At 49.2% G+C, this 25,649-nt stretch overlaps 1 protein-coding gene across 1 annotated transcript in view; it reads left to right on the top strand.

The window, feature by feature from the left end:
* The first annotated feature begins 697 nt into the window (after positions 1-697).
* The window catches only part of QSOX1 (quiescin sulfhydryl oxidase 1), a 46,558-nt gene continuing 21,606 nt past the window's right edge, over positions 698-25,649 (top strand). The window contains exons 1-5 of the mRNA XM_064276563.1: positions 698-1,036; positions 11,400-11,500; positions 19,991-20,036; positions 20,610-20,712; positions 23,158-23,248. Coding sequence (XP_064132633.1) covers positions 751-1,036; positions 11,400-11,500; positions 19,991-20,036; positions 20,610-20,712; positions 23,158-23,248 — 627 coding nt within the window. The 5' untranslated portion in view covers positions 698-750. The remainder of the gene's footprint in view (positions 1,037-11,399; positions 11,501-19,990; positions 20,037-20,609; positions 20,713-23,157; positions 23,249-25,649) is intronic.

Here is a 25,649-nt window from a genome sequence, read left to right as displayed (position 1 = left end):
AAGGAAACTCTGGCTCCATGACAATGGCCTCAAGGATCCGGCCCAGGTTAAGGTGGGGACAGGGCTGCTTATCCGGACTCAGGAAACCTCCAAATCACGTTGCCCTTTAGCTGGTCACAGGCCCAGGAAGGGAGGGCGCATCTGATCCCCGTGGAGTCATGGCGACCACAGACTCAGCCTGTTCTAAGAGTTGGCAGGGGCCGGGGAGTCACTACCACTAGTCCCTCTTCTCTACCACCTGCTTCTAATTCACAAAGCCTTGCTGCTTTGTGAGATCCCTAGAACTCGCCCGGAACAGCATAAATCGGGGTATATATTCCGTTTCTGTCGGATATGGGGGCCTCCCAGGTCACACGCAGCAACCAGAACCGTGGTCCAGCTCTCTGCTCCAAGGACGCCCCACTGTTTTCATGAGGTTGGGAGCTCAGAGGACAGTTGGCTGCGCTCTCAGCCTCCCGGGCCCGGAGGCAGCGACCCGCCCGCGCGGCTCTGAGGCCTGGGCGGAACCGAATGGCACGCTTGCCACGCGGCCCCAGGCTTCGACGCACGGCTGCTGCCCCGCCCGCCCACAGGCCCTCGCGCCTGTCGGCTGGGGCGGGAAGGGGGCGGCCCCGGCGCGGTGGGCGGGGCGGTGGGCGGGGCCAGCGGCCCCTCCTCCCGGGCGGAGGCAGGAGGCGCCGCGGAGCCGCGGAGGCAGCAAGTCGTCGGAAACTTGCGTGCCGTTGTTGGCCTAGGGCGCAGCCGCCGAGGATGGGGAGGCGCGGCCGCTGCTTGGCAGCCGCCGGCCGGGGCTCGGGACCACCGTCGCCGCTGTGGCTGCCACTGCTGATGCTGATGGCTGTGCCCGTCGCGGGCGCGGCCCGGCTCTCGGCGCTGTACTCGCCCTCCGACCCGCTGACGCTGCTGCAGGCGGACACGGTGCGCGGCGCCGTGCTCGGCTCCCCCAGCGCCTGGGCAGTGGAGTTCTTCGCCTCCTGGTGCGGCCACTGCATCGCCTTCGCCCCGACTTGGAGGGCGCTGGCCAACGACATCAAAGGTGAGGAGCCGGGGCGGCCCGTCGCTCCCCCTAGGCCGGCCCCCTTCACCTGCCCCACGGGGAGTGCTCCTCGCTCGGGGCTCGCTGCCCGCTTCCCATCACCTCCGGATTCGTTCTCGCTTCCTCTCTGCCCACCCCACTCCCCCCAGTTTTACATCCTTAACTCCATTTTTGGCTCCGGCCCTTGTCTTTTTCCTCTTGGGCCACGTCCCGAGGTTCTCACCCTTTCCCGGGGCTGGGGCTCCCCGACCTTCTGCTCTGCTTTGCCTGTTCGCTCTGCCTCTCGGTAACCTCGACCTGGTTATTGCCCCATCCCTGAGGGTCGCAGGGAGGATCTCCTTTGTTCCCCCTGCTGTTCCTCTGACACCTTACGGGCTTTCTCTAGTCCAGCCTCGAGGCAACCCCCATCCTCTCGCCAGGGACCTCTGGCACCCCTGCCAAGTTCTGCAGATGCTGTGGGGTCACTAATGGGGAGACCAGGGAACTGACACTCTTTCTGCCCCCCCCCCAACCTTTACCTTTCCCGCTCCCTTTGTAAGTGACACAACTGGTACTTAGACTTCCTTTGTCGCCTCATCTTTATCTTTGAGATGATTACACTCACCTGACAAAGTTTTCCTGTCCCCGTTCCAGGCCTCTCTACACCTGCTGCCTACAGCTCATTAGCTTCTCAGCCACCTCCTTCTCTCTCTTCCTGTCCTTTCACCCTCTCTCAGGCCCTTCTGTTTTAACCCCCTGAAACCAGAGGCCTCACTGAAGGCAACCTCTTGGTGTTTGTTTGGTCCTTGCTCCCAGGAATGTTCCCATTCCCTGGCCCAAACACTAACACCATATTTCCTTGACTCTAAGACTCCACCAGTTGTGAGACAGACCATTCATTTAATAATAGTCTGAGGGGTAGAGGGATAAGAAAACCACTAAACGTATATAGATTTTAAGATGTACCCTATAACATAAATGTTAAATTAAAAAAAAAAAGCCACTTCTATGGTAATAATAACCCCAGTGCCGTCCAGTCAATTCCAACTCACAATGAGTCGGATGGTAATAACAGGAATTAATATTACTGAGTGCTTATTATGTGTCAGACACCATACTGAGTAAGTACTTGGCATATATTAGCTCAGAGTTTTCTTTCCCAATTTAAAGATCCCTGTGGTGTCAAATAAACCGTATGAGGCAGTTCTACTCTGTCCTACAGGGTCGCTATGAGTCAGAATTGACTCGATGGCAACAAGTTTGGTTTTTTGATTTTATGGTGTCAGATATTTACCTAACCTAGATAGTGAGTATTTGGGAGGCAGGAGTGGTATGGTGGGTAGTAAATGACTTGCCTCTGGGTTGCTTCCTTTGAATGGAACAACTTTCTGAGTATGGTGCTAGGGCCCTACCTGAAATGGTCATTGGGTGAGGACTGTGAGTATCTTAGGGAATAGGCCTCTTTCTGGAGAATGGAAAACTGGGACCGTTACTCCTTTGCTGTGCTATTGGTATTTCTTGATAAACGCAACCATTAGTAGTAAAATAGTTCGTTTGTAGATGTCAGGTTTTCAAGCTCAGCCTACCTCTTTCCTTGAGCAGCTTGCAAAGTGATTATTGAAGTGGCTAGCTGTGTGCATATCTTTTAGCTGTATGGTCCTGGAAAGTTATTTTTCAACAAAATTTATAAAACATCTTACCTCCAATCTCTATGTAGACACTTGCTCACATGCCTCTCTGGTCCCTTCACCTGAATATGCCATCTCTAAGCAGCTTTTCACACTATTTCAGTGATGACAACACATGATAGGTCAGGGCAGGAAGGGAAGAATGTCAGACATGGAACTGAAGCACCTAAGGGAGATAATCTCAAGGGAAATTGTAGACCTGAACATCATACAAATTCCTAGGTCAGTTTCTCCTTTGAGGCTACCGGGGGTCTTAAATGGTCAAAGGTGGACTCATTCTGGAACATTCCCTATTCTATCTTGAGACTGCTGGGGGGAGAGATTGGCTTCCAGCTGACTCGCTTGTTTGGTCTCTTGCAACCCAGAGTTTTCTTAGGAATTGTACACACAGATACTGATCCAGCCTGCTCCTAGATGAGGGTTGCCACTTCCAAAAGGGAGTCTTTCCCCAGTGCTTGGAATGACAGCCCTTCCCTAAAAAAACAAAAACAAAACATAACCTCTGAAAGGAAAATAGAAGCATCAGCATCCGTGGAACCGCTGGAGATTTAGGTGGAAACTGGGGGGTTGTCCATGAACCACGAGGGTCAGTCAACCTCCTGAGCAGGATCATGTCTGGGGAGGGCACTGGCAGAATCTGGTGTCAGGGCTTACAGTGATGAAGAGCGCCCCCCACCCCCCAATCCCAATCCATTGTAAGGTTTTCTGTTGAGGACTTGCTGAGAAGCCAGGCGCCATGCTCTGTGAGGTGCTCTCACCTCATCTCTGTATTCGGAGGTTCCTTGAGAAAGGTTGGTGTTGGAATGGCAGAGGGCTACTCTCGTATCACCCTGGGCTTGTGGGAATGTGGCACATACATTCTGCTGGTAGGGAACACCTTGGGGTGGGAGCAGCAAGAGGGTCATGACATGGAGAGACTTTTGCAACCCTGACCAGCTGGCCTTGAGCATCTGAAGTGGATAGGATTCATTTCTTCAGTGAAATGGTAGATTCTCCGGTGGGTTGTTACCCTGGGGCAGGGCACTTGATTTTAAGGACCTGGCTGACCCCTTTCTATTCAAAAGCAGCTCCTATTGTCTCACCATATGTTGGGAAATTCAGTGTGTTCAGTTTAGCTTTTTATCAGTGCACTTAGCTAATCAATCAGCAAATATTTGTTGAGTGACCTCTGTGTGCAGTGCATTGTTTACATTGCAGTTCGGAAAATGAGCTACACATAGCAGGAAAAGTGGTGACAGAAAGAAGCTGTGTCTGAAAAGGGAATTCGGGGAAGAAGAAAGTCATAGAGGGCTAATTTTCTCACCAAAGGCCTTCACTCAGGCAAGTATTTAGTACTTGCCATATGCTAGGCATGTTGCTAAGGACCTTTTCAAGCCATTATTATATATAATATTTACTTAAGAAAATATCTGAACAATAGATATTGTCTTTTTTTTTTTTTTTTCTTTTTACAGATAATTAACTTGCCCAAGATTATACAGATGCTGGAGGAAGTATTCAAACCCAGCTCTTTATGACTCTCCAGAGCCTGGGCAGGTAGAAAGGGAGGTGGAGGAGAGAGGATACTCCAGGTGGGAAAACAGTACGTGCAGAGCTATGGAGATGAGACCTGTAAAGTGTGTATGTTTGGGTGACAGTGGCAGTGCTGGTTTTGCCTTTCTTCTCAAGGGGCACAGACCATGTCCCCTCACTGTACCCCTGTGGTACCTAGCATAGAGCCTGGTACAGGATAGGAGCCCACTGGACACTCGTAAAGGCCAATGGCATGAGCCTCACAGAATTCCAAATGAGAATGTGAGTGACAGAACCCTCTGCTGGAGCTGTGGCTCCTCTTGACTCAGACCTGGGGTGTCATCCAGGTGTGAGGGGTAGGGAAGGCATGTTGTCCATCCCGTGACCTCACTGCCCAGAAGCCTTTTCCAAGAAGGAAGAGATGTGATGCATAGCACTGACTAGCTGAACATGGTATAAGCTAACTCTCTGTGTCAGGAGGTTTTCTGGAGACTTGAGGGTGGGGAGCTGGACCTGAGAACAGGCAGGGTCTAGTCACAAGACCACTGGACTCTAGTGGTTCTGCTCTGCAGCTTCTGACACACTCTTGGTGGTTTGGGTCATTCTGTGCCTTGGCTTTGATGGAGGCTGTAGTTTGCTCAATGGTCAGGTATCAAGGCCATTTTTCTGGGCAAGAGTTCTTTGCTGTCCAGCCCCTGAACAGTTGTCAGAGCTGGAAAGAACATTGGAGATAGCCATCCTGGCCCTCACTGGACCTGTGAGGAAACTAAGGCTGGGAGAGGAGACATGGAGAGGTCACGGTCCTTCGGCCAGTTATAACCATAAGCAGGTCTTGTGACTCTGGTCCAGTGCACTTTCCAGCAGTTGTGAGAGGGGAAGGAAGGCTGCTTGTGACTTCGGAGGGAGCACCTGGTGGGAGCTGACCTACCCACCGTGCTCTCTGGGGCACAGCTGAATCTTCATCACATCCTCACCGGAGGGTGTTACCACCCCTCATCTATCACTCCTAAGTTCACAACTGCTTCTCCACTTTGTTTTTTACTCTGTTGTTAGTAGAGAATTTACTCTGCCCAGGGCAGTAATTGCACCAGAAAATGTTTTTCTCCCTAAGAGTAGGGCTGGACTGACACTGCTAGTCATTTTTATGTTGGGCCTTCAGGATCATAGTATTTAAGTCACCTGACATTTTAAAAAGGCCCCTTCTCCCCAGTTCTGTTTTTTTTTTTTTTTGTCAGCAATGCACTTTACTGAAATGCAGTTTTGTTTGTTTTTTACCAATGGAACGCTCAGATAAGGGTGCTCTCTATTCCTTGTACTATTACTGGAATGATGACTAGTCAGGTCCACAGCGATTAGCATCAGACTGGGCCTTTATATGTCATTATGGCTCATTAAGGTATGACATTGATATTCCTGAGAAACATTCCTTAGCCAGGGCTCTCCCAGCACCTGCCTGGCCTCAGCCTTCACCTCCACATCCCCTTGGGGCTGGAGCAGGTAGCAGAGGCTCTGGTTCTCTTTCATGGGGATACAGGGAATCAAGGCATAAAGAGAATGAGGCCAAGACAGCCAGTGAGCAAGGAACTGAGAACTCCCAGGCATAACCTTTCCTCTTGCCCCCACAAGAGGTAGTTAGCACACTCCTCCTCGCTCTGAGTTTCCTGGTTGGGAAGCTGATAGAGCAGTACTCTGTTCTGTCCTAAGGCCTCTTGAGATAGGCACAGAGGCTCAAATCCTGGGGTCAGATTCAGATTTCTCACAGATTAGTTGTGTGACCTCTTAGACATGGTTACCTAATCTCTCCGTTTTATAGACAAGGAAAGTAGTTTTAGAGATAAATACCTTCTTACCTTTCTCATAGGATTGTTGTGAGCATTAAACTAGATAAAGTGGGCACACCATAAAGTCTCAGTATGTTTTCTAATATCTCAGTAAGAGCTGGTGATAGGAGCACTGTGGTACAATGGTTAAGCACTGCGTGGCTAACCGAAAGACTGGTGCTAACTGAAGGTTTGGCGGTTTGAGCCCACCCAGCAATTCCGCAGGAGAAAGACCTGTCGATCTGCTTCTGCAAAGATTACAGCTGAGGAAACCTTAAGTGGCAGTTCTGCTCTGTCATGTCGAATCCCTATGAGTCGAAAATCCACTCAATGGTACCTAACAACAAGAGTTGGTAATAAGACTGTTGTGAGATACGGGGAATGACATTTAACTAGGAGACAAAACTGTTTCTGACATTCTCTCTCTCATGAGGAAGGTTGTGTTTGGAGGCAAAGAGCAGACATATAAAAGGAGCATCCTGACCCTGGTGAGGTGAAGTGAAGAGTGAACTTTCGAGTCTGGTAGCCCGTGGACAAGCTTGAAGACTCCTCAGTCTGTTTCCTTATTTGTAAAGTGGGAGTTGAGTGAGAGAAAATACAGGTGTGCAGTGGGTACTCATTGTCTGCTAGCTTCCTTTTCTCTCTTTCTCCCACATCTTCAGGTCTTCCTACCCCAACGGGTAGTGGGCACTGAGAGGCTGAGGAGTGGTGGCCTGTGCTTGTGGTCACCCGGCTGATAGCCTTGTGAGACCTCCTGCCTTTGTTATTCAAGGGCATTCACTGGTAGAAGGCTGCGGAATTGCCTCTCTTCTGAGGCCCTTACATCTAATTGACCTATTGCTTTATGAGATCCCACACTTCTTGAGGACAGGTCCAGGTTCACCATCTTTATACCCTTTCTAGCACCTACCCCAGAGTCCCTGCATTGCACATAGATGTTCCTAAAACAGAAGTGATATCTGAATATTATCTATTGAGGTCTGAGAGCTGTTTCTTCTTGCTTTTCCCACCGCGAGGGTTTATTTCAAACAGTCTCACCAAAATGGCCTTAATGTTTCCCTCAGCTTCACTAAAATTTAGACAGACTTCTTCCTGCCTTAAGGAGCCCTGATGGTGCAGTGATTAAGTGCTTGGCTGCTAACCAAAAGGTCAGCAGTTTGAACCCACCAGCCTCTCAGCGGGAGAAGGATGTGGCACTCTGCTTCCACAAAGATTTACAGCCTTGGAAACCCTTATGGGACAGTGGTACTCTGTCCTATAGGACCACTGTGAGTCTGAATCGACTTGAAGGCAGTGGGTAAGTCTTTCTGTCTTATCTTCCTAATCTTTCTTCTTCCGGCCCTGAATATTCCAGGTGCCTAACCAGGGAGTCCCTTATCTCCTTCTCCCCGACACTCCCAGAGTCGAGGTGCCCTATTGCCCCTCCCTAACCTTTCTCCCTCTGGCCCTGCCTTCTCCAGGTATCTAACCAGGGAGTCCCTTATCTCCCTCTACCCTGGCCCTTCCAGAATCCCAGTGGCCTGATCACAGAAAAAGAAAGCACTCTGAGTCACATGGCTCTAATTGCAGACTCAGTAAATCATCACCCACCCCTAACATCCTCCAGTAGTTTCCCACTTGTTACAGCCGGTGAGTTGATTCTAACTCACGATGACCCTGTGTTTGCGGAGTAGAACTCCACAGGGTTTTTAAGGCTGCGACCTTGCAGAAGCAGATTACCGGGACTGTCTTCTGAGGCACCTCTGGATGGCTTTGAACTGCCAGCCTTTTGGCTAGTAGTCAAGTACTTAACCATTTGCACCACTCAGGGACTTATTTTTACTAGCCCATCCCCACTCTTACATCCCTTCCACTCTTTATTTCAGTGATGTTGAGCTCAGATTTCGTTCTGGCCTCTTTTGTCTATTGCAGTAGCCTTGAATAAAGTCATCCATGCCTGTTTAACCTTGTCCCCTACACTTTTCTTTCACATCTCCTTTCTTCTCTCTGGTACTGGCTACACCTGGTCCCTGTGCTCTCTCCTCTTTCAGCTGGGCCTTTCCTATGAGCCTCCTCAGAAGAACATGACCAAAACCCTAGGTACAGAACAGAAGGAGCCAAGTTTAGAGTGTGCCAGATGGCCCCAGGAGATGACCTATGCTTCCCACTCTTCCCTAGGCCTCCCTTGGGGGAAGAGGGTCACAGAAAGAAGGCCTGGTTATCATTGCTTTATCTCCTGGACCTTCTCTCCCTCCACCCTACATTATCCAGGTGCCTAACAGGGAGTCCATTACTTCCCTCTCCCTCTCCCCTGGCCCTTCTAGAATCCAGGCAGCTTGATTATAGAAGAAGAAAGTACTCTGAAGGCATTGAGGAGCTCATCTGTCCTGCGGCCTTGCTTTGCCTTTATGCCTACATTCTTAGGTGATTGGCTTTAACCTCACCTCCACCTGGACCTGAGGATAAACTGAGGCTGAGGGCAGAAGAGAAAATGTTCCAGGACTAGAGCTGCTGAGAGAAAGGTCCCTGGGCTGGGTCGACTGTATAATTCAGTAAACATTCACTGAATGCCTTTTGTATGCTAGATGCTGGGGATGGAAAAATGAAGACATTTAGGAATGGAGAGGCTTGTAACTGTGTAGTGGAAATGGGAGCAGGGGCCCTGAACCTTGAGCTTGTAAGGTGACTGTTGGTGTTATTGTGTGCTGTTGAGTCAATTCTGACTCCTAGTGACCCTACAGAGCAGAGTAGAGCTGCCCCATGGGGTTTCCAAGGACTGACTGGTGGATTCGAGCTGCTGACCTTTTAGTTAGCAGCTGTGGCTCTTAACCACTGTGCCACCAGGGCTCTGGCTCTTGGTGGGTAGGGAAATAGTATTCACATTACTGTGCCTGACAAATGGAATTTGTTGGGAGGGCAAGGGTGGCCTTTGGGGAGGCTTTTTCTTACGGGAGTGGTGTGGAGACATGAGACGGTGCCTATGATTTCAGGGAAGGAGAAAACCTTCAGCATCCCTAGAGTGTAATTTGGGGAAGGGTGGGGGGAAAACTTTTGGAGGAAGAGACTGGAGGCTGGTTGGGATTAGCAGATCCACATGGGCAGACTGCCCAGCTGTGCCCCTGCCAAAGGGTGCCAACACTGGTGAGGTAGAGGGGGGAGCTAAGAGGAGAGTGTCAGGGAGGGAAGGAAAGATGCTGTCCTGAGCACAGCATCTGACAGCTCTGGCCCAACACCCACCATTTGTGCAGGCTACTCTGCAAGGGAGATTGAAAGCCAAAGGACCAAACCAGTTTGCAGACATTTGATTGAACCTAAACTGCAGCCTTTATGTGCCAGGGGAGTTGAGAGAGTTCCTCAAAAGGCATTTGGTGAGGTGGGGGGTCAAGGGAAGTGGTATGACAGGATATGGCTTACTTGTCTCTGCTAACCAGATTTTCAAGTCTGTCTCTGCTAAACACTTCAAACCCTCTCTGTCCACCCCACCCCCTACCACACACACCCAAGTACCCACACCCCCTCCCTCTTGCCAGGATTCCAGAAGCTTCAGTGCCAAGAGTAGACTGCCAGTGAGAAAGGGAAGCTAGGAGGAGGGAAGAGAAGTGGGTGAATGGGCGTTGCCTCAGACCTTCCTCCAGCCCCCGGCCCCCACCCGTGTCAGCCTCTGGGAGGATGAGCTTAGTTGCTCTGAGCCTTTCAGAGCCTTCCCTTGTGAGGGATGGTCCAAAAGTTGCCTGGGAGTTGTGCTGCCTCTTCCTGCATCCCTGTCGTGAAAGTGAGGGGAACACTCCTCCCATGGGAGCTCTGATGCCTTCTGAGATAGTATCTGTCAGACATCATAGGAACAGGTTCTGGGGTGGAGTCAGGGGTCCCGGCAAAACTGTGATTCTAAGGGATGTTATTCAGATATTAGCACTCTGTGCTTATTGGGAGTTAGGTGGGCTGCCTGGGTCTCATTCTTCCTCTCTTGTGCTACAGATCGAAAGTATGGGGCTGTGGGTCTCTGTGGTTGGGCCCTGTGGAGCCATCTATGGTCACCAGGCAGGCTTCTGCCTTCACTTCACTTCTTATCTGTCTCAGAGGCGCCAGTGGCTCTAGATCAGTGTGGGAGTAAGCCCAGACCCCTCTGGGCAAGCACTCCTAGGCCCCTTCCTGCCTCCCAACAGCCTAGTGTCTTTAATGAGTCCCTCGTACTCTGCCAGTTCTCTCCTTCTCGCCTTTGCTTATGCACTTCCCTGCCAACTCTGCTCACTGTCAAGACTCAACTCAAGTTCCTCCTCTCCTCGGAGTCCCATGGCTTAGTCCCCAGGGCAATCTCTCCTATGTCCAAATGCCTTTAGAGGTCTGTGCCACATACTTGGGCACCAGTCGACTGCCATCTAACTGTGTGTGTGCTTCATGTGTATATATCTTCCCTTCCAGCTGGAGTACCTCATCGCAGGGTGGGGTGAGATTTTAATGGGTGCTCAAGGGGCTCCTGACCTGGAATTAGAGTCCAGGAGACCTGCCTTGTAGTTGAGTTTGTTTTCTCTTTCCCAAATCCTGGGTTGAGGCCCAGATGGTGTTCTTATTCTCTCTGCCAGTAAGTGTCCATAGACGGAGGACTTGCAGCCTGGGGCCTGATGAAAGAACAGGGTGGCCAGGCAGCTGGCCAGGGGCAGCTATAATCTCTTTCCAGAGGCAGCCATTCTGGCCTCGGGGCTTCCTTCTTCTCTGAACTCCGAGTCCTTCACTCTTCCTCCCCTAGGCCTCCTGCCTCTGTTTCTGGCTGGGGACCTGGTCCCCAATACTCTCTGTCCCACCCAAACTGGGCTGTCAGTACCCTTGGCCCCAGAATCTGTCAGTGAGGGTCCACTGGGGAATTCTAGAGTATCTGAGGTGTGCTCTCCACCCTTCTGGAACTGATCATCTCTAGAGGGCAGCAGGGACAGAGGTAGTACCTGGGCCTTTCCCCAGGACGGCCAGGCACCTCACTTGTCTCTTCAGCTGCTTCTCTTAAACCTGTGCCCCAAAGGATATGGCATAGAGAGTGACCGATCATATCCACAGGTGGAAAAGATCATTTGGTAACTGGATTGACCAGTGAGGGGCAGAGCACATTAGAGCCTCGGTCAGGAGGGAAATAAGATTTTTGTGTTTACGTTCGGTGACTTGTGCTTTTTAACTGTGTCCTAAGTACGGGCCCCTTCTTGTGAGGCTCTGGCTAAGTTCAGAGTAACTGAATTATCTCCCTGGCCCTTTTCTGAGGAAAGTGTGACCTTTTCCATAAGCTTTGGAGTCAGGTGCTGTGGGGCAGGTGGGAATGGAGTGGGGCATCCTGTGGGGGAGGGAAGCAGGCAGGGGAGGCGCACACCCCCTTGCTTACCCCAGGCTTATTTGTCTTTTCAGACTGGAGGCCGGCACTGAATCTCGCTGCCCTGGACTGTGCTGAGGAGACCAACAGTGCAGTCTGCAGAGACTTTAACATCCTTGGCTTCCCGACTGTGCGGGTGTGTGGCAAGGACGGGAAAACAGGGCGGGGGACAGCTCTGGTGGAGCATGTTACCAGTTACCCTGTGTTTCCCTGGCATCTGTCCTGGCTGCCAAGCTCTGTGGGATGCCCTGATGCTTCTGGGGTTGGTTAGTTTAAATCAAAGCCCCTGGATTCTTCTGCTTGATGGAACACCTGATTTAGAGGCAGAAAGGCATGTAAATTGGGAGACTGAAAAGAAAGGTTCATTTGGTTTGGGAAATTCTGCCCTTTAGAAGGGAAAGGCACTATGTGTGCGTGGATGTGTTCGGATGGGTGGATTTGAGCTGGGAAATGATTATCCCCTGGGCTGGCAAGAGCTCCCAGTTTCCAGGGCCCCTTTCCAGTTCCTCTCCCTCCTGACCTCCTGGCCTTAGAAATCTGATCAAACCTGTAAAGCTAGGACTCAGGCTCTAGCCCTTTGTGGGCAGGATCACACTCAAGGGGCCTACTGGTCCCCTGGACAGGAACCCCAGAAACACCAGCACACCTCATCCTCATCAGGTAAGTGCCTTGAACCTACAGCCACAAGTAGCTCACAGATGAGCCATCAGAGTAACTTCACCCCATGGTCACGCAGCATTGATCCCCAGCATGGACATCATCAGATCCAAGGCATGAGGACTCTGTCACCCCAGCTCGGGCAGAAAGTGGCATGAGCTCTGTGTTGATGCCTTGCCTGCCAGCCAGCCCACCTCGGGGCATCAGTGGCTTAATTAATATCTGAACAGCCTCCAAGGCTCTTAAATAGAAGGCCCTGGAAAGCCCAGAGCAGCATAGCTCCTGCAGTTATAGTTAGGGCCCTCCCCAGGGCTCAGGCCCAGCTGCAATCCAATTAATTTTCTTCCAGATTAGAGAATCAAAGGGTTGGTTTTCTCTACCTGTCTTGAGAGAGTAGTGAGGACAGAGGCAATACCTTTACCTTCAGCTATAAATAAATAAGCGTCTCTCCACCAGAAGGGTATCTAGGAATAGCAGTTTCCTTGACAGCCAATAAAACTAATCAGGAAATGCCTTTGAAAGCTGAAATGCCAAGCATTGTCCCCGGAACAGGATATCTCTGAGCTCAGGGACCTCAAGTTCCAAGCAGAAACATGAGCCACAACTCAGCTTGATTACTCCAAGAGAATTCATCTGGAAAACAAGGCCCCTGTCTCCTCCAAGAATGTCCAGTTCTAATTCCATGTGACCTTTCTGTTTCTCGTGCCCAGTGAAACTCTGCTGGATTCAGGGTTTCCGTAGCCCAGTGGAGCTACCCTCCTAGGCTGTTGTTACCACTTAGGGTCAAGTCTCAGGTTTAGCTGTGACCAGGCTTGTCTGGGGAATGGCGTGGCGACCCAGCAGTTCTGCCACGTTTCTTAGAGCTGGCAGCAGAGAGATTGCTTATCTTTCATCTTTTTAAAGTAAAAGACCTCCCTGGCATTTCCATTGTCCCTTCCCTCTGTTCTATGATATGTGACTGAAAATACTCAGTTACAGGGCACTCTTCCTTTTGCTGAAGCAGCCCTGAGTGGGAAGCTCTGGGGGAAAGCAGTATGGCAGCAACAGCCCTTGTTCACAGGCTGCTATTCTTCTTCCGGCGAGAACCCACTAGAAGGGAGTGTCGAGTGTCGTTGGTAATGTGGCCAGGCCAGGTCATCCTGTTGTGGCTCTGTAGGGCCTGACACCTGGGCCTTTCTGTTTCTGCCTAGGAGAGGCTGGGTCCCCATGGGTGTGAAAGAGGCAACCCAGGCAGTTGGGAGATCCAGAGGCCCCTCAGCACCTGTCCAAGTCACGCAGCACACGCAGCATGAATGCCTTACGTGATGAATCATCTCCTTAACCACCCAACTGGCTGTGGGAGCGGCACTGGCTCACAGAATTCGGGAGCTGGGAGGCTTCCCTGATCTTCTTGACCGTCCCCTGCCTCCAGACAGACAGCACCTGAATGGGCCGCTCTGGTAGTCATCTTCCAGTTCATAAGATCTCCATATGCCGTCCCCAAGCAAAACCTTCCCTGCCTCTCCTGAGCAACTTGCTGTTCACTTTAGGCCAGGGAAAGACACTCAGTGCCCTGAGCTCAGCATTTCAGCCATGGGGCAGTGGTTCAAGCTGTTGGCGGCTCTGTGCTCCAAGGCCCTAATGTGGTGGCTTTCAGACATTATTTACCGTGACCTACAGTAAGAAATACACATTTTACATTGAGATCTGGAAATCGGTTTGTTATCTATTATCACTGAAACAAAAGTTTCATACAGCAGTACTTACCCTCACGAAATGCAGTAGACACTGATATTTTTGGTTCTGTTGTATTCATTACTTTTTATAAAGTGCAGGCTGTGAGTCACTAAATCGATTTTATAACTACTAATAGATTGCTACTTTGTTTGGGAAACACTACTAAAACAGATTCCAGATCTTCAAAGATTCTAGCCCACTGAGAGTCCAAGTTTGTGGGCGTTGTGGCTACACACTGGAAAGCAGAGCTGACCCTAGAAGTCTGCCTGGCCGCCAGTCACCAGAGAGATAGCCCTGTTGCCCTTTTGCCTCCCGGGGACTGGAACTTGTCCTTGCCCTCTCTGCCTGTAAAGGATGTGAGTCTGAGGGAGGACATGTGCCAAGCAGGGGGAGGAACGAGTGTTGCCAGTATGATGGGACAGGCCCACACAAGAGTCTGACTGCCCCCGGTGACATGAGTCACTGTCCCTTTCCTCTACCTCCTGCCCCTTGTCACCATGAAAAAACTGTGTGCTCTACCAGCCCAGCCTGTTTAGCAAATGCCTGGCCCTGCAGGGCGGGCCCAGCCGTGTCAGGTCCACATCAGACTGGAGCTGGAGCCCAGCTGGAAGAAAACAAAGGTGCAGGGGAGGGAAGGGCTGTTTTGAAACACGTTCTGGCTAGAGTTTGGGGGCCTAGAGGCTGGAACTTCTGGGGGAAAGGACTTGCCCACTATCTCTGCAAGTTTCTCCATGACAATAGGACTGCCTCTCAGTGGGTAATGGAGAGTGACCCTTTGTGGCCCAGGGCCTGGCTGGGGTCAAGATTACACAGTGCAGCAGGAGCAGTGGAGTAGGAGAGGACAGAAGTCTTCTCTTTATAAGATTTGAGGAGATAATTGATATGAGTTCAAATCCTGGCTCCACTGCTTACTGTATGTGACTCAGGAAGTCTCTTAACCATCCCCAGCAATGGGTCTCAGTTTCCTTGTCTATAAAAATGGGATGATAATATCTACCTAATAAGACTGTTGCAAGAGTGAATGAGGTCTTACTTGTGAAAGTGTGAAGACACTGTGGGGCGGGGGGGTTCAGTAAACGTTACTTTTCTTCTTTCCCATTGCCTGTCTCATGGGGTCGCCTTATCTGTGGTTGCTGCATTTTAGACAGGCCATTCATCAGCAGCTATTGAGTGAGCATCTGCTGGGTGCACAGCACTGTGATCCCGGCTGTGGGAGAGGCCAGAAACCTAACACGTGTCTTCTGTCCACAAGAACACTCAGAGCTCACCAGCTGGTTGGGAGGCAGTGCGTGGTCTGTACACAAGTGAGTGCTGGAGGAATTTACCTGGGCTCCCTTGCTAATCAGGGAATGTTTCATGTAGGAAGTTGACTTCCACTTGGTGTTGAAGGGTGGATGATGTTTGCCTACAAGAGAGGAACTGGGCAGGGCATTGGAAGCAGGGGAGAAGGTGAAAGCAAAGGCCCCATGTGGGCAGAGCAGTGTGGCTTGTCAAGGAAACCAGTCTGATTGGAGCAGAGGCTCCTGTTCAGGGGTGAGGCAGGCCTGGGGAAGGATGGAGCCCAGCAATGGCAGGCCCTTAAATTCAAGGCTGGGAGTCTGGATACCCCTGTGGGGTTGCAGAGTCTGGGCTGTTACCTTATGTGGTTCTTGCTAGAGGGTGCGATGTCAGAGAGGAGGACAGGTCTTCAGAAAGATGTCTCTTGCCTCTCTTTGAAAAGAAGAGATGGGTCCCCTTCCCATCTGTCTGCATCAGGAGGAAGCAGAAGCCTAGGGCAGTTGAGGATCAAAGACAGGGTATTCAGATTCCAAATCATTTGGACAAAGTAAATGAAATTGGCAAGGGAGAATAAATGTTTTTTTGTTGTTGTTGTTTTTTCATTCATTCATTTATTCACTCATTACAGCTGTCTTCCCCACTGATAGTCCACAAATATGGGAAGTGGTTAGGGTTGTGAATCCTTGTGGGCTAGAGGTGGGAGGATGGACCTGCAGGTGGGCTTACCATAAAATATCTGGAGAATCGATCGTTTTCCTTAACATTTGTTTTTAAAGTTTGAATTCAGTGCCACCAATGACCACCACTGGAAAGTATCCTTTCTGTTCAGCTTTGTTTGGCCCCAGGAAGGCAGTTGCTCCTTGGGTTGGTAAAGACCTGCCTAATGTCACCTGGTTTTCTGCCTTTGGGGAGAAGCTAGAGGTCTTCCAGGGGCTCGAGTATTGGAGAAGGTAGAAGCTACCTGTAAGAGGTGAAGAAAAGAAAGGGAGGAGGTGCTGACTCCTCCTGGTGAAAAGAAAATTCACTCCTGAAGTCTTAATTGCCTGTTTCCAAGGAGTTGTGGTGGTTTCCCTTGAGTAGGGCACATGCCTCCACCAGCTGACTTAATAAGGATACATTTTAATAAGAGGACAAAAATGTGCCCTTTTTAGATTTTAATTTGATTTGCTCATGAGCCTTCAAAATGATCAAAGGGCAGGATTCTCTGTTCAACTGAACAGATATCTACCAAGTACCTCCATGTCCTAGACAATGTGGGCACCCTGGGGCTTGCAGAGATGAACACAATAGGGTCCTGACCCCTGGCCACAAAATTGAGCCAGTGGATGGAAAGTTGAGGTAAAGATCGTTATAGTTGAAGTGTAGACAATGGGAGGCAGTGGAAGGTAAGATTGGTTCAGGTCCTGGAAGGCCTTGAATGCAATGATTTTGAACATTATTCCTAGGCAATAGGGAGTCATGGGAGAGATTTGAGGAGGAGTAACATGATCAGAATTGTGCCACTAGCCATAGTGGTATTGAGGAAGATGGTTGTATAATGAAAAAATTGATCATATTAAAATTTCTGTGCACATGAGGGGGGAGCAGGTAGAAACTGTTGCGATAGCCCAGGACAGGCCGTAGTCCAGACAAGGCAACAGATGGAAAAAGAGAGGACTGTTGAAGAGTTATCTCAAAGGTCAAATTCATAGGACTTGGTAACTGGATGATGGGAGTGTGGGAGTGGGAGACAATGGTCTGGGTGACAGACAAAATGACAAGTCACTGGTGAGATAGGAAACAGTTGGAGAAACAGGCTGGGGGAAGAGTGACTCAGTGTTGGAGTGTGTGTGTAAGATGTGACCTGAAACCTGTGTGGAGGGCACCCGGAGGAAGAAGAAGTCTAGGGCAGATGAGAGTCAGAGACAGAGTGTTCAGATTCGGAATCATTTGGACAAAGTAGATGAAATTGGCAAGTGAGAAAAAAATGTTTTATTTTTTTTGTTGTTCATTCACTCATTCATTCCAAAGCATAGATTCAGCTCCTTCTCTGTGACAATGCCTTCAAGTACTTCTTAAGCAGAAGAATGTCATGTGGCTGTAGGAGAGATAGGGGTTAGGAAAGAGAAAAAGGAAGCAGTACAGGCAGGAAGTATCAAGGGCAGCAGGCATAGGAGAGGAGTCAAGGGCAGGGGGAAGGCTATGAAGGTGGCCAAAAAGTACTGGTCAGTGTCAAGCAAACCAGTGAAAGCAAAGAAGGAGACTGTCAGGAAAATGTGGCACAAAAAATGACAAACTCTAGCCATGGGGGAAAAAAGCAGGTGGTAATAACATCAGATATTGCAGAGAGATCAAGAAGGGCCTGGAAGAGGTCATTGAATTGGCCAAAGAGAAGGTCACTGCTGAGCTTTCCTAGAGCAGTTTCAACTGAGTAGTGGAGACAGGAACCAGAGCCAGCTGGACATGGGAATATAGGGAGAAAGGAAGTCAGGGGAGTGAGAGCAGAGTACTGCTTTTGAAAAATTTGGCCGTGCAGAAACGGGAAATGCAATAACTGGAGAAGGAAGGAGGGCCTCTCAGTTTCCATCCTCCATCCTGTGTTCGTTCTCTCTCTCTGTCATTTTTAAATTAAGAGGGATTTGAATCTGTTTGTAGACCTAGGAAAGGAGCTGATAGAAAAGTGGGAAGATAAAAGATTGATAGAAAAAAGCCTCTAAAGAGCATGAGGTATGGGAGCCAGAGTTCAGATGCTGAGATTGTTCTGGAAGGTGGAAGGGAAGCTTCTGGGGACGGAAGGGCAGACTGAGTGACCAAAACAGATAACTGGAGGTTGAAGTGGGAAGCCTCTCCTTTAGCCCTGCGTCTCATGTAAGGGCCTCTTGGAGTCCCTGCATTCTCCTGGGTCACTCTTGCTAACTGAGGCTCCTGGTCCTACTCCAAGCTTCCCATGGCTGGAACCTTGAGAGAAGGCTCAGCTGGGGTGAGGAGAGGCTGCCCTTTGATAGAGGTAATGCCAGCCCTTTTAATACGGACAGATTTGGGTGACTTGCTGGTTGATGGAGAAGAAAGAGTTACCATGTTCCTTTTCAATAACATTTCTTCAGAATGAAAATAACACCTGTAGCTGTGGGAAACCATGAAGGGTAAGGCCTCATGATGTCAGTAGTCTTTTGGGTTTTTTTTTTTTTGTATGTGTGCGTGCCCATGGAAACAAGTTGAAATTTCGCCTGGCTGTCTATAAACAAGTGCACCATCATTGTTTGTGAACAAACTAAACCCCAAATAGCTGCATTTTCGATTTTGGTTCTGAGAAAAAATGTCAGTCATAAATGCTGTAATATACTTTGTCGCCTTGATCTCATGTCACAATCTAGGAAATCTGTGACCGTTTTTACACATATGAAGATACCATAATTTCATTAATGCAAGATTTGCTCAATAAGCTTAAAGAACACTGTTATAAATATGTGTGGCATGTGTAAATAGGTGGTTTTCACCTAGAACAAAAGTTTCTATGAATGCTTAACAAGGAGAGAGAGAGTGAAGCAGTCAGCCCAATAAGGGCCCAGGTGTGGTCAGAGGGAGCAGGAAAAGGCTGCAGGTGGGGAGAGATGAGTGGCTTCTCTGCAGTCTTTGTTCCTCATGTGGGAGAGGTGGGCAAGAGTAGCCCCCCAGATTTTAATTTCTGCCTCAAATGGCTGTAAACAAACTGAGTTCCAGCTGACCAATGTTCCCTAGTGTTTAAAAGATAGGAACAAGGGGAGATGGGGGGCGATGATGATGCAGTTAATGTTTATTGATCACTTACCGTATGCCCAGACACTGTGCAAAACAGCTTAGGTATATTGTCGTTGAGACCTCACAACAGTTCTTCAAGGTAGTTGGGGTCATCCTCATTTTAAAGATGAGGAAACTAAGGTTCAGAGAGGGTTATGGGATAGTCCAAGGTCACACAGCAAGAGCATAACAGAACTAGGCCTTGAACCCAGGTCTGCCAGAACCCATGGTTATGACCCCGGCCTTCAACCATCAGCCTGAGATAAGGCTAGATGGCCATGCTGTTGGAGGTAGAGGCTCCCTGGAGCCAAAAATGGCCCCAGGATTCAGGAAAAGGGTCCTACCTGCAAGCTCCTTCCCAGGCAGTTAAGTGGCTGTCTTCACTTCTGTCAGGACTACTCACCTCTGTCCCCTCCTGAGCCCAGGAGAGCACAGGCAAGAGCTTGGGCACTATCACCATTTGGGCAGAAGGCTGGATCTTAAGGAGATTGTCCTCTGTTTTCTCTGTCCTTCCGCCCCGAGAGGGTGGGGGACTAGACCAAGTGTCATATAATGGGAAAAGGACAGCAAAGGGATGAGTTAAATTGGCCTGTTTGAAACAAGACTATCTTCAGGGGCTCAGGCCCACCCTTCCAGAGGACCTACACTGGAGGTGCCTCCCTTTGTAGAGTGTCTGTTGTGCCAGGCCTCAGGCTAGGAGTTCTCAGTGGGTGGATACATCAGCCTCAAACCCTTTTTTTCTGAGATAAGGAACAAGGACGTATTTCCACAGAGACCATCTGACATTTTCCCAGGGATGTATGAGGTGACGTCACTTTATTTTTTCAGGTGAGTCTGCAAGGAAAAACAGCAATGGTTCTTCATCATTCATTTGTACAATAAATATTTTTCAGTAATTATCTACTAGTTACTGGTACTTTATAGAAATAGTCCACCTTTGGTAAAGTGTATGAGCTGCTGCCTATAGCGCCGCCTCGGGTGTTTCAGAGATGTGAGGGTAGAGAGTGGATGTCAGAAAAATAGGAAATGGAGTCAGTTTCCTGCTCCAAGAGCAAAAGCTTCCCTGTTCTCCATGTATACAGATAAATAGCCTGAGGGTCAAAAAGTTAAGTAATTTGTCCACGGTCTCCCATCGTTCTTACTAACTGGGTCTCCCATCTTACTTACTGAGCCTTAAACTCAGATCCGCCTGACACCAGTGTTGTGTGTTTACTTCCAGTTCTTTAAGGCCTTTTCCAAGAGTGACTCTGGAACACCATTATCAGGTAGGTGTCCTGGCTCTGGTTGTCCTGTTGGCATTGTCAGTCTTTTCCTCTTCTGGCCTCCTTACTGGGGTTTCTATTGGGGTAGAGAGGCCTGACAACTGGCAAGATCTGCAAGGCTGGGGGGTTCCCCAAGTGAAAACCTAATTTGGATTTTCCTAAAAGAAAAGTATCCTTCCCAGTCAGGCTGGAAGATGCTCTAGGGAAAGCTAGGCTGAAGAAGCTCCTCAGTTTGGCCCATCCAGCATCCTGGGATGAGGGTGAGGTGCCTTTCATGTCAAAATGGGATTGGATACAGAGGGGCAGACCAGACAGCCCCTGGTGGAAGCCCTCATGGGTCCTAGTTCTGAGGGGCTCCTTCCTGCCCTCTGAGGGACGGGTCTCCATGCGCTTAGGACCACAGGAGTAGCCCTGTACCCTCATTCCTCTAATAGAGAAAAGGACTGCCATATGCTTTTTCTTTCAGAACTAGCTCATGCCCTGGGCCCTTAGTTTCTATAAACGAGACTGGTAAGGGCACTGGAATGAATTCTCCTTTCCTCCCGACCCCGTCCCCGTGTCCATTTTCATTTACAGTGGCTGGAGCAGATGTGCAGACGCTGCGGGAGAGACTCATTGATGCACTGGAGACCCATCAAGACACGTGGCCCGCAGCTTGTCCCCCACTGGAACCTGCCAGGTATTTTGGGCTGGGACAGACTTGGTGCAGTGTGGGCCAGGATCACAGGCCTAGGAGTGAGGAAGTGGTGGGAATGGCAGGGCAGGGGACCCAGGTTGATTCTTCCTGCTTCCTTTGCCATTGGGGCGGATACCGAAGTCTGCCAAAGCACAGAGCCACTCTGGAGCAGCTGGTGGCTGGTGGAGGGCCTTTTATTGCTGGAGGTCCTAATCGAGGGGCCCTGTTGTTCTGGGGCTGCCTGAAACAGATGCAGGGGCGCATCCCACTGGGAGGGAAAGTTCCCACTGGGAGGAAAAGTTCTCCAGGTGGTGCCTGCTGCCTCTTCTCATCACAACTTGCCCTTAGGAACATTTTGGGTTTGCAGCAGGATTTTGCGTGATCTAACCCAGGGAGGGTCACTGAGAGTCAGAGTGGGCAAGAGAAGAAAAAGGGAGTAAAATACTGTTTAGAGAAAAAGTGGGTGGTGGTGGTCAGCAGCGAGAGGAAAGTGAAGATGGTCATTTGTCTGAGCAGGTGCTGTGCCTGGCAGGTGGGGGTGGTCCTTGGCTGTTATGCAGAGTGTCAGGCACAGTGGCTGGTGCCGTCCGTCTACTTGCTTCCCAAAAGGCTTCCAGGATTGCCTCTTTTCTAGGGAAATGAGGACAATGAGGTGCATGGGTGTCTTGCCCTGACTCCCAAAAAGATGGAGACAGGTAGATTGAAAATACTGTGTTCTTCACTTCTGGATGAGAACTCAAGATAGGATAATGCCCACCTTGGGACTCTTGCAGAGGACCAAATCCAAATACCATCAGGGACTGCTAGAGGGAGCCCCGCCTTGGAATGCAATGAAGGTCCCAGGTGCTGAGAAAGCCTCATGAGACAGGCGCTTAAAGGCTAAAGTCTGTGTACTGTTGACTCTTCAGAGCAATACATAACCCTGCTGAGAGGTTATGTTTCCAAGTGTCAGTTGGGGTTGAATCCAACTTAATAAAACTCCTTTATCATCTTTCCAATTCTCCATCCTCCCAGAGGACCTCACAGAGCCCTGGACCCAGTACATGGTCTTGATGTGGTTTGGGGTTCCATGTCTTCAAAACACCCATGCCAGACTGTAGTCTGGTCCTTATTTCTTCCTTTTCTCAATGGCTGTCTTTCTATCTTTACCTCTGTTTCTCTGTCTCTGTGTCTCTTACACACACACATATACATCCCTTTTGGCGCATTTTCATCTCTAAAAGATCTCAAACACAACAAATCAGGCAAACTTGCCAGCCTTTCTCGAAGTGATCCTCTAAAGAGCTCGAAGGAGGAGGTAAAGATGGATGAAGAAAGATGAGCTGCCTCTTCCGGAAGCCTGAGGGTAGGAATTGATAGGGGTGGGGCTGACCATAGCATAAGACTTGCTTTTCTGCCAGCCTAGGGAAGGCTTGTTGAAGTGGTCTGGGAGGTCATCTGATGCCACCCTGGAGACTGTCAGTAGCCATGACACTGCATCTAATCCAGTCATCGGGTAGACTCTGGCCCACACCGCTCTAGCGTATCCATCACTGTGCCGGGCTGGGCATTGCCCTAGGCTGCACCTTCCGTTTGCCTCATCAGTGGACCCAGTAGAGGAAAATAGGTCTCCAGACTGGGGGACCTCTAGGGATAAAAAGAAGTTGCAGCCTCTCTTTTGCCACGTGACTCCTGGCCTGTTGGCCTCGTAAGCATGTGTGGTGATACTCTGCATTTAATTGGAATAAGGAAACAAATCATTTTTGTGTTATGCAGTTATCTCCTGTTGAAACTTTGACTTTAAAAAACAATTTCTGGTTTATTTAGGGGAGGGATAATCAAATGTGCCTTTGTAGTCTCCACTTCCACCTTTGTTCTGGGCTTCAATTTCTTCATCATAAAATGAGGTTGAATTAGATAGCTTCTAAGTCTTCCTCACCCAGGACTTATGATTCTTTAATTCCTTTTTTATTTCTACCCCAGGGGAGGAGAAAGTAAATCTCCCAGTTGGTGGTTACTTGCCACAGATCAAAGCTTGTATCTGATGATTCTAATTTCCGGTCTCTCAGAGGAACAGTAACAACCATATTCAGTAAGCCTGGGCCTTACCTAGTATATAGAGACAACTCGTCTCAAAGCATCCTTTCCCAGTCCTCTCCCTAGACTGCCTCATCCTTACTCCTAACTCCTAAAAAGAAACTGAATGAAAACAGAAAAACAACAGCAGCGTGGATCAAATGAAGAACCAGGGTTAGGTAACAAAGACAACATCCTCTGAGATGGTGGTTTTGGTTTACTCCCCCTGGAGGGCTGGCAGCAGGAGACTTCCACAAAGCCTGGTGTGGAAACAGGAGGTTTGTATGGCTGTTGGGTACTCATAGTACCGGGTCACCCACATCTGGTGGGGTCAGCAGCTAGGCCGTATTCCCACTGGGTGTGGAGACTGACTGTGAGAGTTGTCTCTTGCAGGCTGGAGGAGATTAATGGATTCTTTGCAAGAAATGATGAAGACTATCTGGCCTTGATCTTTGAAAAGGAAGGCTCCTATCTGGGTAGAGAGGTGAGCCACCCTCAGGTTCCTTGCAGCTCTGGGTAGGCCTTGGGAGAGAGCCCCAGTTCAGGGGCAGGGCTTTTCCTGCCAATTCTAGGGTCTGGTCGGTGTGCATTTCTTGGCCTTGTGCGATCCTGACCCCTGCTGGGAGAAATGGGAAGCGTAGGAGCTAGACCATTCCATCTTAAAACCTTTATGTCTGCTTTTGTTCATCTCATCAAAATCAGGTGTGATCACACTTGGTGTTTACTGAGCATTGAATTAGATTGCTGACATACATAGTTGTTAATCCCCACAATTAACGAGGATGATCAAATAACACATCCAGGATTACACAGCTAGTAAATTGTTGGAGCAGGGCTTTGAACCAGGTCTGGCTGGCTCCATAAGCCCGTGGTGTTTCCTCACAGTTCCCTCCCCCACTAATCAAACTGGAGTGAATAAAGAATGTGGAAGGGACATTAGAGATCATCCAGTCCCTTACATGGGGAAATGGGATCTCTTATAGGAAACCCTGGTGGCATAGTGGTTAAGTGCTACGGCTGCTAATCAAAAGGTCGGGAGTTCAAATCCACCAGGCACTCCTTGGAAACTCAGTGGAGCAGTTCTGCTCTGTCCTATAGGGTTGTTATAAGTTGGGATCAACTCGATGGCAATGGGTTTTGGTTTGGTATAGGTGGCAGGCAACAGGACCAGGCAGGTTTGAATTTCTACTCTATCATGTACATGATATGTCTTGGGGCAAGTTACCTAAGTTTTCTGAGCCTCATTTCCCTGACTAGAGTAGTATAATTACGTTTCTTTATAGTATTTTTTGGGAAGTCAAGTGAGGCAATTTAGATAAAGGACCTGGATTAGTAACTGGTACATACCAAACCCATTGCCATCGAGTCAATTCCAACTCATAGTGACCCTATAGGACAGAGTAGAACTGCACCATAGAGTTTCCGAGGCTATAATCCTTACCAAGCAGACTGCCACATCTTTCTCCCACAGAGCAGCTGGTGGGTTCTAACTGTCAGCCTTTCAGTTAGTAGGCAGGCACTTAACCACTGCACCACCAGGGCTCCTTAACTAGCGTGTACTGGTGCTGTATAAAGATCCGCTCCCCTTGCCTAATGCAGAGAGCTCTCCGTTGTAGCACTGGCTCATGGACTTCTCTACAGACCACTTATGAGCTTTTCCCAGGTGCGTGGATAGACGGGCCAGTGCTTGGGAGATGTTCCAAGACAGTGCATGGAAAAAGACGACACATGAGGGGTGATGAAATGAAACACCACTGTTAGCTCTGAATGGTTTTCCTTACTGAAACTCTTCAAGCATGGTTGAGAGCTCTGAGCTAAAACCAGAAGCTTGGTACCTGACTCCAGGCCTCTCAGCTCCAAGAGGGGATGCACTGGGAGGCAGGGAGGAGGCAGAGAGCTTTGCTGAAGGAGTGCCTTTCTGGGGTCTCAGTCCATGCCTGGGGCCATGCCTGTCACATAAGAGGCGATTGGTAGATGTTGGTTGGAATCAGCTTTTCTCCCACACTGTCCCCTGAGTAACCAGGGTCAGGGTCCCCCTGTGGACCGAGTCAAGGACCCTGTGCCCATGCCTGTTGGAGGTGTTTAGGATTAGTTAGCTTGAGAGGCAGCAGAGCACAGTGGCTAAGAGTGCAGGCTTTGGAGCCAGACTGAACTGGGATTTAGAGCCCAGTTCAGGCACTCGCTAGCCATGTGGCACAGGTGCATTATTTCTCTTCTAGCCTCAGTTTCTTCATCTGTAAAACGGGAATTTTTGAAATAAATACTTGTTTAGCTACTATGTGCTAGTCATTGTTACAAGAACTTATAAAATTAGGCCATTCAATCCTCATAACAGTCCTATGAGGTTGGTCCTGTTATTATTGTTTTAATTTTGCAAGTAAGAAAATTGAGTCAGGAAGAGGCTTAGTCCAGGTGGAGCCAGGATTCAAACTCAGGCAGCCTTGCTCCAGAGCACAGTATACTGTGTTCCCTCTCCTGACCTCCTAATGGTAGTTCCTACCTCATAGTGTTATTTCTAGGATTAAATGAGGTAATCTATAAACAGACTCATAGTGACCCTATAGGACAGAGTAGAGCTGCCCCGTAGAGTTTCCAAGGAGCACCTGGTGAATTCGAACTGGTGACCTATTGATTAGCAGCCATAGCACTTAACTACGCCTCCAGGGTTTCCCTGTAAACAGCACGTGATACATACTCAACAAATGTTAGTTTTTCCCCTTTTTATTTCTTTTAAAAATGAAATCATACCTGACTAAGGATATTTTCCTGATTTTGAATATAGAGAGAAAATTTTATAAACGTGAATAAGAATGAAACCACATTTTATCATGCCTTTTTTTTACAAATGGCTTTTATTGGATAAGGTAAAATTATATTAAGCTGGG

Source organism: Loxodonta africana, chromosome 25 (assembly GCF_030014295.1).
Source record: "Loxodonta africana isolate mLoxAfr1 chromosome 25, mLoxAfr1.hap2, whole genome shotgun sequence".
NCBI classification, from domain to species: Eukaryota; Metazoa; Chordata; class Mammalia; order Proboscidea; family Elephantidae; genus Loxodonta; species Loxodonta africana.
Note: the sequence above shows the minus strand (reverse complement) of the source record. Positions and strands in the feature narration are given on the sequence as shown.